This window comes from Rhinopithecus roxellana, chromosome 9 (assembly GCF_007565055.1).
Source record: "Rhinopithecus roxellana isolate Shanxi Qingling chromosome 9, ASM756505v1, whole genome shotgun sequence".
NCBI classification, from domain to species: domain Eukaryota; kingdom Metazoa; phylum Chordata; class Mammalia; order Primates; family Cercopithecidae; genus Rhinopithecus; species Rhinopithecus roxellana.
The window spans coordinates 132166684-132183130 of NC_044557.1; the positions used below are offsets into that span (position 1 = coordinate 132166684).

Below are 16447 nucleotides of genomic sequence, written 5' to 3' on the forward strand. Positions count from 1 at the left end.
GGTGCTAACGTAACTAACTTTGAAAATGAGTGGAGTTTGTAAGACCAAAGGCTAAAGGAACTATACATACGCACTATACTCTAGTTGATAAACTTGCTTTCCATGGGCGTACAGGTTAACAATTCTGAAACCACTATACATGTACTCTGGAAATGAACAGTAAAGTAAATGGATGATGGGAGGCAGATTTCTCACTGCTGGTGTGGCAATTTACAGATAAGCAGAGAAAGAGGCTAGAATGATCCATGCATAATGTATTAGAGTTGAAGACGTCAGTATGAATTCGTGTTTACCTTACTATATATACAGATGGCTACACATAGAAATGTTGATATATATTTCTATTTATTTATTTATTTATTTATTTATTTATTTCTGAGACAGAGTCTCACTTTGTTGCCTGGGCTGGAGTGTAGTGGTGAGATGATGATGCACCTCAACCTCCAGGGCCCAAGTGATACTCCTGCCTCAGTCTCCCAAGTAGCTGAGATTACAGGTGTGAGCAACCATGCATGGCCCATATTCATGTATATGCATATGTTTCTCTACTCTGGCAGCTGAGAAGACTTAGAAGCAATGACACTCAGTAGCAATTAACACACCTATCACCCCAGTCTTGGTTTCTGGATAAATGATTGGACCCCCTAGGACTGAGGGAGGAAATGTACAAGATAAGGTGGAACATCTGGTAGCTCAAGAAAAAAAAAAAAAGCAAGAAAGTACTGGAAAACACACGCACACACACACACACACACAATTATGGAAGTATGTAAGTAAAAAAGATAAGGGACTAACTGAAAAAGCTGTCAGTAGCCAAAGCTAGAACAATTTGAGCAACAAAATAAATAAGCCAGTATTGGGTCACTATCCAAAATATGCAATAAATATCTGTAATTCCATACAGATAAAAATAAATGTTCAAATAAATACATGAATGGATGAGAATAGAATAGGCAAATATGTAGACAGGAGCATTTCAAATAATTTATGTAGATTCTCCACCCTTAAAGATGTGGAGAAAAACTTCCCACTTTTTAAGTGTGGGCTGTATTTAGTGACTTTCTTTCCAACAGTTCAGTAGGGATAGGGAAAGGATTAAAGTAACTTTACAGTGAAGAAACCTGACAAACCTTATCTCTAGCCAGGTGACCAAGGTCAACATAAACAGTAATACGGCATATTGATAGGATGTACCCTTGACAGGATGCGATGAAAATTAAATTTTACCTCCGTGGTCTTCCTCCTAAAAGCACGTTAACCCAATCTAATTATGATGAGAATATCACAGAAATATCAACGGAAGAACAATCTGCAAAATATCTGAGCTACACTCCTGAAAGCCACTGTGATCTTTAAACACAGGGAAAGCTTGGTTGTGAGAAAGGGTCACAACCAAGAAAAGTCTAAGGAGACACAATGACTAAACATAATGTGGATCCTGGATGCGATCATGGAAGAGAAAATGACAGGGAAAAGTGGTGAAAAGCTGCACACAGTACAGATATGGTTACTAATAATGTATCAATACTGGCCTGTTAACTGTCACCAGTGCCCCATACTAACAAAATACCAGTAATACTTAAAACTGAATAAGAGCCATAGCAACTCTCTGTATTATCTATCCAATAATTCTGGACATCAAAAACTGTTCTAAAAACATTTATTTTTAAAATTGAAAGTGTGAACCCTAAATATCTGAGATGGCTTCGGTTAATTTAGAAAGTTTATTTTGCCAAGGTTGAGGATGTACGCCTGTGACAGCCTCAGGAAGTCCTGGTGACATGTGCCCGAGGTGGTCGGGGAACAGCTTGGTTTTCTACATTTTAGGGAGACATGACACATCAATCAATATATGTAAAAGTACATTGGTTCCATCCAGAAAAGTGGAGAGAGCTCCAGCTTGAAGCAGAGAGGGGCTTCCAGGTCTCAGGTAGGTAAGAGATAAAAAGGTTGCATTCTTTTGAGTTTCTGATAAAGTGTTCCAAAGGAGGCCATCAGATAATGCTTCTATTTCAGTGAGCAGCGGGATGGTTTTGAACAGAGTGGGAGGCAGGTTTGCCTTGAGCCATTTCCAGTTTGAGTTTTCCCTTTAGATTAGTAATTTGGGGGCCCCCAAATTTTCCTTTTACAAAAGAAAGCAAAACCAAATTTCAAAATAATTTTCTTTTTTTTTTTCTTTCTTTTTTTAAGACGTGTTTTCTATTGCCCAGGCTGGAGTGCAGTGACACAAACATGGCACACTGCAGCCTCAGATGTCCTGGACTCAAGCCCTTCTCCCCTCTCAGCCTCAGGAGTAGCTGGAACTACAGGCACGTGCCACCACGCCTCAATAACTTTTTCTTTTTTTTTTTCTTTAACTCCTTGTAGAGACAGGGTCTCTCTCAGTTGCCCAGACTGGTCTTCAACTCCTGGGCTTAAGCCATACTCCCACCTCTGCCTCCCAAGGTGCTGGGATCACAGGCGTGAGCCACCATGCCCAGCCTCAAAAGTGATTTTCATTTTAAAAATAAAAGCACAAAGTTTTTAGCATAAGCAGCTCTTTAAAATGGTCTGTTAATTGGATTAAAACTTAAATTCCTATCATATGAGAGATAGGCTCCACAGTGGAAACTCATTGCCCCAGGGGTCAGAAGGCACAGCATTCTGTCCTGGTGAATCCAAGGCGTGTAAAATTCTCTTTTGGGATAGAATGGGATAGTTACCGGATTAGATGATCTCTTGTACTTCCTAAGTTGTATCTATCTAGGTCTAGATACCTTTAGATAATAGAAGGTGAGAGGCACTAGACGGGCTATTGCAGGAAAAGTCAGCAAAAAACCAACCAAACAAACAAACAAAAAAAACAAACAAAAAAAAACTCAATCTTGGAATATACCATTTAGGTATAAACCAGTGTTTATCGTAAGGACTTAACCTGATTTTTTAAAAATTTATTAATTACTAAATTTGGTCTTGCTAAGCTATACCAAAAAAATAGCATAAGTGTAAAAAATTGTGGATTTAAAATTCAATAGCTATGTAGAAGATAACAGAAGTAAAATTTCAGAAATGTTTATTTAACAGAGAGGGAAATCACACAGCTGCAGTTTTTAAAAAACGGAACAGAGTCTCTGATGTTCAAAGAAGAAATATGAAAAATAGACATTTTGGATACATAAGGGAAAATGAAATTGCTGAAGTAATTCCTATAAAACAGAAAAATTTAAAGTGATCATGAAAAAGTGTTTTTAATTTAAAAATATTTTGCTTATTTAGCTTTTGGATTGAAATACTGAAATTTGTTTTCATGAAAAAGATATGAGTAATAAATCAATTGTGTTATTATTTTCCCACAGTAGTTCAGAATATTAAGCAATACTACCGATTGGTTTTCGGTTTTAATGGCTTTATTCCTGAACAGATAAGCAGCACTCAACTGTTCTCTATTTAATGTAAATTGCCTAAAGTACAAATGGAACTTGGTAAAATATGTAGTTTGGGAAGAGCTTTAAAATGTTGAATTATTGGAATCACAAAGATAGTACAAATATTACTGTTAATGGATGATTTAAATGTTTTACTTTGGTTTCCCCGGAATAGAGCTAGTAATATAACACACCTGTTCACTTTATCAGTGCCAACAGGCAGCACTATGTATGCCTAAAACTCAGCCCATAAGGCTACATATAATTCTTTTTGATGGGGTCAAGGAGCTAAAATCTTGAACATTTTAAAATACAAAAGCTGACGCGTCCCTCTTTGCCAACTTATTCAAATATACATTTTCCATAAGAATATTAAACTGTATCTGAGTGTAGTACAAACTTTTTTATATTCCTAAGAGCAACTTTTTTGTGTTACTTTTAGAAGAAATGCTATTCATTCTTTTTCTAAAACACTTTCACCATAATGATAGCCAATGTACAGGGACTAGGAATGGTGGGAAATAGTGATATTTATCACATGGAAAATGGTTGCTAGCTCTGAATCGATATATTATTCTATCTGCTAACAGAATAAGTGCTTTACAGACTTCAACAGCATTGTTGATCCACATGAAGAGCTTATTTTTAGATTCTCTGAATGCAAACAATCAGTGATTTATCATATGTGGCCCTGAAAGTTCAGTGTATTTCAGGAAAAAAAAATTACTTCTTTACTTCTTTGCTCAAACTTCTACCATTGGCTACTTTAATTCTGAATCAACTAAGTATTTCTTTTCATTTGGTATTAATATGTCACTAATGCACAAAACATCAGTTTCCATCTTTCAAAATGGTTTAATCACTTTAATTTTACTTCTATAACCATGTAATCCCTATAAAATAAGGTTCCCTGAAGCACAGTACATATAAAACAAAGTCATACTCCACTCTGGATACATGTAATGGACTGCTTCCACTGACAAAGAATTAATCCTTCCATTAAAAATCACTTCCATTAAAATGAAATTCCCTTTATATAATGTACACAGCTAAATTTGTAAAGTTCATAATAACTTTCTTTTTGCATTTGTTAATGAAATGGTTCATACTATCCATGATGTGTGTGTGTGTGTTTGTGTGGAGATGGGGTTTCACCATATTGCCCAGTCTGGTCTCTAACTCCTGGACTGCAATCTGCCCACCTCAGCCTCCCAAAGTGCTGGGATTACAGGCATGAGCTGGGGGATTTGTAAGTGAATTTTACTTATGAAGCCTATTTATTTTGGGAATTGTAAAAGTTACTTAAAATTAGGAACTATTAGTATAAATTAATAGAATCTGGGAAAATAAAAGAGAGAGAGTAATAACGAAGTTATTCAAATACGATAGGTTGTGAAAAACATTACAAAGTAAATGCAAAATACTTAAATAAATTTATATGACTATTTTGCTATCCTACACTATATATTGGGATTGTACTTCATCTTCCTTTCCAACTCATTCCACTTCGTGGCTTTTCTTTCCAAGGAAATTGTAGTATGAATTTGTAAAAGATTTAGGAAAAAAAAAAACAAAAGATGATTGGATTTATCAATGAAAAAGAAGTCATTTTTCGAGCATGCCAGTTATCTGATTTTACAGAAGCTCGGGAACTTTCATTGACTTTAGCTATTTTACAATTATGGAATTTGTAGAAAATGGTAGCAGTGCAAATGCTTTTTGTCCATATAAGTGCAAATCGTGTCCATTGGAATGCAATAGATTGTTATCCTATGGATAGTGATTAAATTTGCCAATTTTTCCAACTATTTATAATGTCATTTCAGCATTCCTTTATGACGATGTAAGTGAGGGTTTAATTCTTCTTTGAACTCATTGGAATGCTTTATTTGTTCCCTCATTAATTTATCAGTTAAATAAATCTTTCACATGTATCCATTTTATATCTGTCTGAGTGCCATGTTATAACTTTTTTAAACATTATGATTTAGCATGTCTCTGTTCTTAATGAATGTTAGTGGCAAAATAGGATTTTCTTGAAAAAAGATCTTCATTTCCCAGTTTTCTAAGTAAAATAAAACTATGATAATTAATAATAATTATTTAAAATTTAAAAAAGTAAACCTTCATGAATGATAAAAAGTAATTTTTCTCTTATTGAGTACAGGGAACACTCTCCATCAGAGGTAGAATTGAAACTTCTTTACGCCAGAGATAGCAGAATAGTACACACGAGAAACAAGACAACAAGCAGGCCAAAACCGGCATCCAAAGTGATTCCAGGATATTGTGATGCACAGAATTGATCCCCTTTCTCGTTCAGATGGCACGTCTGGTAAAGCCAACCTCAACAGATTTGAAAAGACCTGTCTGGTGCTTTTAACTCTGTTTGACATCCTGAGAGATTGTGAAGCTGCCACACTGCCAGTAAGTTCGCACTCCCATGCGTATTGCCTCTGGCCCTCACCAACTAACTTCCTAAGGGTGTGAGGAATCTCACATGAAATCACTGACTTCAGTCTAGTTCTTTGTGACTTCTTAATCATTTAAATTGACAATACTTACCTGATGCATATATATTTAAATGACTACATTTCACTAATGATTAAGGGATTTTTAACCAGTGTACTACGCTGCTTCCCAATTATTCATCTGGTGTGTGTGTGTGTGTGTGTGTTTCAGAGACAAGATCTTACGCTGTCACCCACGCTAGAGTGTAGTGGTGAGCTCACAGCTCAATGCAGACTCAAACGCCTGGGCTGAAGCAATCCTCCTGCCTCAGTCTCCTGAAGAGCTGAGACTATAGGTGTGTGCCACTATGCCTGGCTAATTTTTTTTTTATTTTTTGTAGAGTCAGGATCTCACTATGTTGCCCAGGCTGATTTTGAATTCCTGGCCTCTAGCAATCCTCCTGCCTTAGTCTCCCAAAGTTCTAGGATTATAGGCATGAGCCACCAGCTTGGTCCTGGTAATGTGATATTTTAAATGGATTAACTTTTCTACAAAAATTATGACAATCTAGATTTGGAACTGATTGAATTTGATAAGTTATTTTAAATTATACACTTTTCAAATGAAAGTTAATATAATCCAAAAACTAAGATTTCTATGACGTAAAATTATTCCCACCTTAAGTTATCAAGTGTCTTAGATGTAAAAAGCATGTAATATTTTTAAAAATTTAACTATCAGAGCTATTTTGAGGACAAAGAAATGTAGGCAATTATAAAATATTTCATTTTTTATTTGGTCAAAATCATAAATCTTAGTCAAATAATACATTAAAAAATAGAAGATGTTGAATAAGGCTCCATTTTAGCTTTACTTTTAGAGAAGACCATATCATCTCTGTAGTTTTGATTCAGATCTAAACAAAATTGTCTAATTTCATGTGGTTATGATTCTGTCTCATTATAAAACTAGATGAAAAAAAGAGAGTTTGATCTGCAGAGAGTTGTTCAAACTTTAGTAAGAAATGTTAAATATATTAAAAATGTAAACACTATGGTTTATGTGAGTTTCATTGTGTACTAAATAAAAGCAAATGTTTGCTAGCCAGTTTTAGCCTCAATGCTTCTAACATTTATAAATACTGTTTTTTATTGTTTACCGTTTCTACTAACACACACAAAAAAGAAAAAGTGAAATAAAAGCCTGAGTGAGAAAAGACAAAAGACTATCATGTTATGGCTCACATTCTAAACATGTTCTCCATGGAGAAGAGTTTAAGAACATATATATTTTCTAATACATAAATGGATTATCTGTGAGAAAAGCCAATTAGTAGGAAGTTCATAGTTTACTAATTAAGGTCTTAGTTTTACTGTAAAGAATGGTCATCTGTTGACTTAAGAGAGAGCTAAAATCTCAGTATAAGTCAATAGTAGATGAAAATACTGAGTAATACTGAGCCCCTAAGAAAGGTAGTTCACATGTTTTGCAAAATTCAAACTGAAAGCCAGTAATGAACCTCTAAAACTGGAGAGATTTTGTGTATTTTATTTCAGACAAAAAATTATTATTGAGAGTAGATGAGTAAGCAAGATATAAATTTATAAATAAAGGTTTTCTCTTTACCTATTTTATATGAAATTGGAGATTTTTAAACAAAATTGGGAGTTTTCAGTGATGCACACAGTTACTCCCTAGAAAGAACGTTGGAAAAGACACTTTAGGGCAGAGCTTCTTGGCACTTAGGATGCTTTCCAATCAAATGGAGATCATGTTAGGATGTTGATTTTGATTATTTGGGTCTGGGCTGAGCCCCAAGATTTTGTATTTCTTACAAGCCCCCTGATGATGGCATTGTTGTAGTCAGAGGACCACAGTCTGAGGAACAATAGCCTTTAAGTACTTTAAGTGAAAAGGCACAAATTCTCAAACTTCTTGCCACATTGAGCATTTACACTTGTGTACAACATGTACATTTACATTGCACATTGGTAATTATGAAGAAAATAAGCCTGTTTTTCTTGGACGAGAACTACAAAATTAGAAGAAGATTTATTCATAAGTTCTATCATCAGCATGCAGCCCATGTCTTGGCCCAGCACCTCAGTGCTCTCCAGGTGGGAACATGAGGTTAGACCTAGACAGAACATATTACAAGAGGCATCAGCCATCCCTCTTGTGGAGGTGGCCCATCACCCACAGATCCACCGTTAAGTGGGGAATGCTGAACCAAGAGCTTAGGCAACCACAAAATCCTTGTAGGCGATTCTTAGCATCACCAAACTGTTTCCCAGTTCCCTCCAACTGTAGCGGATTTAGATAGCTAATTTAGTGGCCACGGAGGTCTGGCTTCAGGCCTAGTTTGATGGGCTCTGTCCACTGGTTTCTCTGAGAGTTCCGAAATAGTTTCCCATCAGTCCAAAGTTCCATGACACAGATGACCCTTGGATATCTCCAAAAATAATAAACCCAGAAGTTTAAAAAGTTTTCAAGTGAAATCTAGCATATATTTAATTGTTGGGACAGCCCTTTGCATAATGGCATGTGTGAATATCATTCCCAATGACCATTTGTCCCATGAATGGATCCAGACCTAGTACAGGTTGTTTTTTCAATAAGAACAATGGTTGTGTCTTTTTTTGTGTACACTCCAATGTAAACTCATTTATTTATTTTTCTCATTTATTTGAACATCAACAAATGTTTGTGTATAAAAATATATATTAGTACCATGGTTTATGCAGTTTTACTTTCATGTTCAGGATCACTGAACTGATATACAGTATCTTTCTCCCAATGAGAACCAAAAACTATTTTGCTAACATATTATTTATTTTCTGGTTTTTGTGGACATGACCATTGAGCACAGACTAGAAACCCTACAGGCAGATGGAGAAAGCCCAAGTGAGTGCTTCATCCTGTATCATAGACTGATTTCAGACTACATTATAAAGCAACCTTAAAACTCACTTCTTCCATGTAGTTTTTCAGTGAGTGTCCTGCTCCACTGGAGGCTTCTCCCTAGAGGTAAAGAGGAAGAGGGTTGAAAAGGTCAGGAGAAGGAGAGAAGAAGAGTGAAAGAATCATGGAGAGTGAGATCTGAGAGCAACACCAAATATTTGCTATTCTCCCACCTTGTGGGATTGTTAGTTTGCCAACTTCTTACTCTTTGAAAAAGATAAGAAATTTTATAAAACAACAATAAATCTTTCAAGTTTTTGAATATATTTTATTTTAAGTTACGAGATACATGTGCAGGACGTGCAGGTTTGTTACATAGGTAAACACATGCCATGGTGGTTTGCTGCACCTATCAACCCATCACCTAGGTATTAAACCCCGCAAGCATTAGCTATTTATCCTGATACTTGCCCTCCCTCCACCACCACAACAGGTCCCAGTGTGTGTTATACCCCTCCCTGTGTCCATGTGTTCTCATTGTTCAGCTCTCACTTATAAGTGAGAACATGCCGTGTTTGGTTTTCTGTTCCTGTGTTAGTTTGCTGAGGATAATGGTTTCCAGTTCCATCCATGTCCCTGCAAAGGACATGATCTCGTGTGGATCTTAATTCATGTTAACAAATGAGCAGCTAGAGTAACTAACTAAATCTTGGCACAGAATGCTAAACAAATTGTATAACATTTTCTGTTATTAATGTTATAAATATAGTCTTATAATTAGATTAAGGAAAGAAGTCACAAATTCTATATTCTGTAAATGTGTGTGAGGATCTAAAACACGGACTTAAAAATATTTTTTAGATAGAGGACAGACCATTAACCTTTATATCCAGACTTTACATTAAGTCTTTCTTAACCTATTAGTATGTAATTAGTGAATTCTCCATCATCTGTGTCTTTACTAGCACTTCACTGAGCACTAGTAATCACAGATTCAAATGGTTGAAATTTATAAAATCAAATTAAACATATATCCCAAACTCATCTAACATTGGTGATTAAAATTGTCAAACAACTTGGTGCTTTGGATAAGTTATGCTTTTATACTCTGTGACGAGAGACATTTGGAAATAAATTCTGAAATATCATGAAATTATAAATTCTAGGACACCATATGTTTTTAAAAGATAATTAAATAAATGTGCTAAAAGTTTACATTTGTTTCTACAGAATCTTTATAACTTTCCAATGACCGACACATATATTATCTCATTGAGGGCAAGACAACCTCAGGCCAATTTAATACTTAGGGAAACTGAAGCCAAAAGGGGTAGAGTGAAGTGCCCTAAGTCAAGGAGAAAGGAGGAGCATTGTGTGTACTGAATTCTAGTCTGACACTCTTCTTTTTTTTTTTTTTTTTTTTTCCTGAGCTCACTGCAACTTCTGCCTCCTGGGTTCGGGTGATTCGCCTGCCTCAGCCTCCAGGGTAGCGGGGACTACAGACATGCGCCACCACACCCAGCTAATTTTGTTGTTGTTGTTGTTGTTGTTGTTTTAGTAAATACAGGGTTTCATCATGTTGGAAAGGGTGGTCTCAAACTCCTGACTTCAGGTAATCTGCCTGCCTCAGCCTCCCAGAGTGCTGGAATTACAGGCGTGAGCCACTACGCTCGGCCTAGTCTGACGCTCTTCTATGTCACTGAAATACAACAATTTAAAACATACACAATTAAATTTGTTTCAGTTTTTTTTTTTTAAATTGTGATGTATTCTTGTAAGCACTTGGGGAAGACAGAAGGAGGCATGTACATGTCAAAACAAAAATTGAGCTAGAAATAAAATGCTGGTATTCCCCAAAACTTAGAAATCACAGGTTAAATCACAAAGGTGGTAATATTTCTTCCTAAATCATATTTCTACTGGCAAAACATTAACATGCCGTAGTTTAAATGTTTCCAAATGCTTCCAAGCTTGTAGGATTTTCAATGGATAAGATAGTGAGAGATAAGATAGTTCTATTTGCTTAAAGCATGAACTATTGGGAAAAATTAAGTTCATATAAATCCTTCAAGCTGTGAGGAATTTAACTCAAAGCACACAGAGAAGGCTGAGAACTTATTTCAGATAAACTGTTTCTTAGAGGTGAACTTGCCACACTATCTCACCCTCATTCGGACAACTAATCTGGGAGTGCCATGGGCTCTTTCATGACAGAACCAGTCAATCCTCTATGTGCTAATCATCCTTTCTCCTCTGCCTAGGTGGCTAGGAGTAAGAGAACGTGGCAAATTGCTCGGAGTTACAGATGTGCATTCTGGAGCAGCCAGCCTGAGAGGCTTGCCTGGTTGGCCTTTGCACATTTGAGGGCTAACAGTGAGAGATGCTGGAGAGCAGTTTCTGGGAGCTCACTGAAGAGGGCAATGTGTTTCCTTGGAGCTGGAGTGCATGGTTTTTCCCATTTGTCTGGACATTTGCAGTGTTCTGCTCAGACCTGGTGATGACCGTGGGTTTTCTTAATGATTGACTATAAATAAAGCAAGCTTCTTGACAGTCTTGCTTCTTTCCTTAGTGTCAGTGTCATATGTGCATTACAGGAAAGGAGAAACCTACACAATACCATTTGTTTCAAGGGCCATACAACCAGTTTAGTTGTAATTGCCATTCAAAAGTCACTGAAATGGGTGACACCAGTGAATCAGGAGCATAAAGCAAAAGACTCTCAGAGGGGCTGGTATGGCGGCTCGCTCCTATAATTACAGCAGTTTGGGAGGCCAAGGCAGGTGGATCACTTGAGGTCAGGAGCACAAGATCAGCCTGGCCAACATGGTGAAACCTTGTCTTTACCAAAAAAATACAAAAATTAGCCAGGCGTGGTGGTGCACTTGTAATCCTAGCTACTTGGGAGGCTGAGGCAGGAGAATCACTTGAACCTGGGAGGTGGAGTTTGCAGTGAGCTGAGATCATGCCACTGCACTCCAACCTGGGTGACAGAGCAAGACTCCATCCCAAAAGAAAAAAGTAAAAATTAAAAAAAACAAAAACAAAAACACTCTTGGAGGAAAATACAGAAGAAACTAACATTTTGAAGAATGCAAGTGTGGCACAAGGCCAAGTGGACACAACAAAGAATAAGGCATCAGGATCTCTGATTCGTAGGGTCAGAAGAGATGGCCCCAGTCAAGAGACTTGATCCAATACGTCTATCTCAGGTTCCCCATTGCCAGCACCGGACCAGTGAAATGCCAGCATTCCCTCCTCCCTCTCACTGGGATCACTAATGAAATAAAATATCCTTCAAAGCACAAAGCTATCAGTTTCAGTTGTCCTTTTCTTAATTTTAAAGAACAGGTATTTTAAATATCAAGTCATCCTAGTGACATAGTATTTGGTAATTACCTGGGAATGAATAAAAAATGCCATAATGCAATTTCCTTTGAAAAACAAAGAGGGGGGAGACGATACAAGGAGAGGCAGACGGGGCATGTGAAGGAGAAAAAGGAAAGAACACATGGAAATTATGTCTTAGAAGAGAAAGAAGAAAATAAGGAAGAAGGAAGGAGGAAGGAAGGAAGGAAGAGGAAGGGCAAGGGAAGGAGGAAGGAAGGAAGGAAGAAGGGAAAGAAAGAAAGAAAGAAAGAAAGAAGGAAAGAAAGAAAGAAAGAAAGAAGAAATAAAGAAGACAGAAGAAAGAAAAGAAAGAAAGAAAGAAGAACGAGAAAGAAAAAAGAAGAGAAAGAAAGAAAAAGAAGAAAAGAAAGAAGAAAGAAAGAAAGAAGGAAGGAAGGAAGGAAGAAAAAAAGAAAGAGAGAAAGAAAGAAAAAAGAGAGAAAGAAGGAAGGAAGGAAAGAAAGAAGAAAGAAAAGGAAGAAAGAAAAGAAAAGAAAGAAAGAAAGAAAGAAAGAAAGAAAGAAAGAAAGAAAGAAAGAAAGAAAGAAAGAAAGAAAGAAAGAAGAGAAAGAAAGAAAGGGTCTTTCTGAAATATGGTTTCACTTATGAGTTTTTAATATAATCACAGTTAAGGTAAGTGTTTAAATGTAAATTAGAAAATATTAATATATTATAAACTCAGGGAAAGGGGGACAAAGAGGCTGATGTGATTACTGCTTAGTATATTGCATGGGATGATGGCTGTCGGAGATGAAGGCTCTTTTTGTCCCCCTGGTTATTTATAGTTAAGGAAACATTCTCAGTGAAATGGAAAATCGTAGAGAGTGAGATAGAACTAGAACCACACTGTCCTCCATCCATTGCCACTTTTATTATACTATGCTTCTCTTCTTTCAATCAGTAAGTATTTTCTATTCATCTTTCACTAATTCTTAGACAAAATGCAAACAGACTGGCACTTGCGTGTAGGGTACATTTATTCACAAACATCATATGTCTAAGACCACTGATGTTAACTCTCTTTTAAAAAGTTCCATGAGAAACCTACTTCTACCAGAATAATTTTTCTTCTCATCTGTTTTCCAAGGAAACTAAACAATAATTCTAACCTACAGAGCACTCTCTGTTAAGAACTACCTGAGGTATTTGGAACCCATGGAAGAATGGGAGCTCGATATGAATGGCCAGGACATTTCTAACCCAAGGGGCCCATAAAACTTCACCCATCATTTTTTCCACAGGTATTTATTAAGCACTTGTCGTGTGCCATATACTGTGTTAGGTGTTGGGACAAAGAGCTGAACAAGAGCTAATTACTACTATAAAAAGTTTACCTTGAAAACACATATACAAGTGGTTAGAATACAAAGCAAAAGTTATTTGCCACAGGTAAGGTTATGATGCTTGGGAAAAAGTCAGAGGAAAGGCATCTAGTCTTTCATTTTCTTTTTTAGCACACATGTATTGAGCACTCCAATGGGCTGGGGAACTGTTGTAGCCTCTGCATACATGTGAGGAAGGAGACAAAGTGGAGAGAATAGCACCTGAGCCAAAAAAAAAAAAAAAAAAAAAAAATGTCTAGCCCTGAAGTCTTAATCATTAGTCCAGATAAAGGAGCTGCTTAAGGAGGAAGACTCACATTAGGAAGAAGGAAAATTTGGGGTAAAGGCCCAGACACAACAGAAGAAATATGTGAAACCACAAGCATTGCAATGAAGAACACCAGTTATACTACTCACTGAAAGGTGTGCTGTATCTTCAGATACAGAGATATCAACATCATATATCACTTCCTAATTTCATACTATAATTTCCTGGAATGCAGCTGCTAATATGATGGTTATATGTTGTGTTTTCCCACTGCATTATTACCCAGAGTAACCATATTTATGATAGATGATGAAGAGATCGAAATTCAGCTTTCTGAACTCAACAACCTCTATAGGCAGCAGCTACTACTCATGTCCAAAAGAACAGGCATTGATTTATTTCCAATTAATGAAAAACTAGGTACAGTGGTTTAGAATCTCAAAAATTTTTGGAAAGCTCAAGTCTTTGAAATTATTGATGTATCCAATACATTGTTACGTTTGTTTTCAGACCTACATATATGCCAGATACTATTTCTGTTTAGTTACCACCAATGTTTTTCCATATTGTTTACAATATTGTTGAAAATTTGCCCACAATCTTCCAAATAAATATAGCATCAACACAGACCACATTTCTCTGAAAATGACCCCTTTACTGGTAGAGAAAATACTTGATAAATTTAGCATTGCTAAGGACAAAAACTCAGTGACATTTTGAGATAAAATGTTGATTCATTCTGCTGTATCATTTTTTCCAAGATTTTTATGTTAAGATAAACAGTTCCTTTAGTGGTTAATGCCTTTGCCTTAAAAGGATGAAAACAAGGAGCAATTATGTGACTAATGACTAAAACGTAACACTAAGAATGTTAAATTTTAAATGACTTAAGACATTTTAGTGTTCTTTCCTATTTTCTGAAAAATGACTATTAGCTGAAAAAAAAGCCATTTTATTTTTCTCTTTCCTTCATTCCCATGTGAAAAAGTGGGAGGGTAAAGCCAGGAAAAAGGGGCTCCATATTTGGAAGAGTGGTGACTTTTATCAGTGGATGTTGGACAAGAAAAGGGACAGAAGGAGAGAACATGACTGGAAGAATGAATGGCTACTATTAATTATTTGTAATTGCATGGACTTAGAAATAGACTAAAGCATATATTATTGGTCAGTTGACTCTAGAAAGATCCATTTAACATTGAACTAGTCACTGTGCCAACATGTGTATGTTCCTTAATATTTGTTGATTATGTCAATAAATAATATTATTTCACTATTATGTACAAAAAATAGTATTCATTCATTCTTTCTAAAATGCTTTAATGTGTCAAAACAGCAAATTATTAGCTATTATATCTTAGAGAGTTACAACTTTTCTTCTGAAGCTGGGTTTCTTCAGCTATGAGGGATTGACAATAGAATCAGAGGGTTGTATTTTATATAAGATAATGAATTAAACAGAGTATTAAAAACTTGAAAGATTTCGGCAACTGGAAAGTATGGTATTATTATTTGGTAAATATGTGTATCACTATTGACCTATTCATCATTGGTTTTTCTGTCTCCTGCCTTGGCAAATTATGTACAGCTCTGCAAACTTGCCAGATTTCTCTCCTGCCCCCCATCTACTTGGGAACTTCTTCCTTGTACTTCTACCTTGTCTTTCAAGTCAGAAAGCCATCCCCGGCTCCCCTCACTCACATCTTCATATGCTCCCTTGAGACTATGCTTATCCTTATCAGAGTACATTTCGCGCTCACTGGTTACTTTCTACATCTTTTCTACTTAACTGTGAGTTGTTGGAGGGCAAAAATTATTTTTAATTATTATTTGTTTTCCAAATCTGGGAACAGAGTCTGGTGATATAGATAAAAAGTAAACATCTGAAAAATAAATAAATGAAGGAAAACAAATTCTAGATCTTAGCTGACTCTAGATGTACACAGAATCTATATAAATCATAAAGTTTGTAGTAGGAAACAGTAGGAAAAAAGAGCTAAGTCACTTTAAAAATTGGTGGATAGATATTGTTGCTGAATGTGCAATAAACTCACTGAAGAAACTGCTGATTACTTAGAGTTTGTAAGTAATTATTGAATATAACTTTCACCTTGAACTGAGAAAAATATATAATAATATGTGTATGTTTATTTTTTTTGGAAATATAGTGCTATGAATGAGTATTACCTTTGTAATACTAAAATATGAAAAGATTCAAAATGGACTTTTAAAAAATAATAAAATATAGACTAAAAGCAAAAACCATAAGGAGAAACAAACCAAGATAATGCCTTAAAATAACTAGAAAGTGAAAAAGAGGGAAAGTTTAAAAATAAAAAAAAATAAAAGATTTTTCTTTAAAAAAAAAATCTTAGAGAAAGTGACAAACATTGAAGACAGGCAGAGGAGACCAAATATAAGGATAACAGAAGATCTTAAGGAAGAAAACAAAAAGCAAGGGAAAATAATTATGCAAAAAGTTCTAATTCAAGAAAACTTTCCTGAAATTACAAAAAAGAAATTACATATTGCACTACTTGCCTGACAATAATGAATCAAATGACTACCACATGATATATTCTAGCAAATTGATTGCATTTTTTTAATAAGAAAAACATCTTTTAAGGATCTAGACAAAAAAGACCACACGAGTTTTAAAGAGAAAATATTTATATTACCATCAGACTTTTATAGCAATGATTTATGCTAGAAGAAGA

The 16447-nt window shown here is 35.7% G+C and overlaps 1 protein-coding gene across 3 annotated transcripts in view; it reads right to left on the reverse strand.

Annotated features, from left to right (window-relative positions):
* Positions 1 to 16447, reverse strand: part of C9H8orf34 (chromosome 9 C8orf34 homolog) — a 475930-nt gene that overhangs the window by 34424 nt on the left and 425059 nt on the right. For 2 of the 3 annotated variants that reach the window (XM_030937845.1, XM_030937844.1), the window contains exon 11: positions 8826 to 8876. The exons of the other annotated variant lie outside the window; for it this stretch is intronic. In XM_030937845.1, coding sequence (XP_030793705.1) covers positions 8826 to 8876 — 51 coding nt within the window. The remainder of the gene's footprint in view (positions 1 to 8825; positions 8877 to 16447) is intronic. 3 annotated transcript variants of the gene reach the window in all.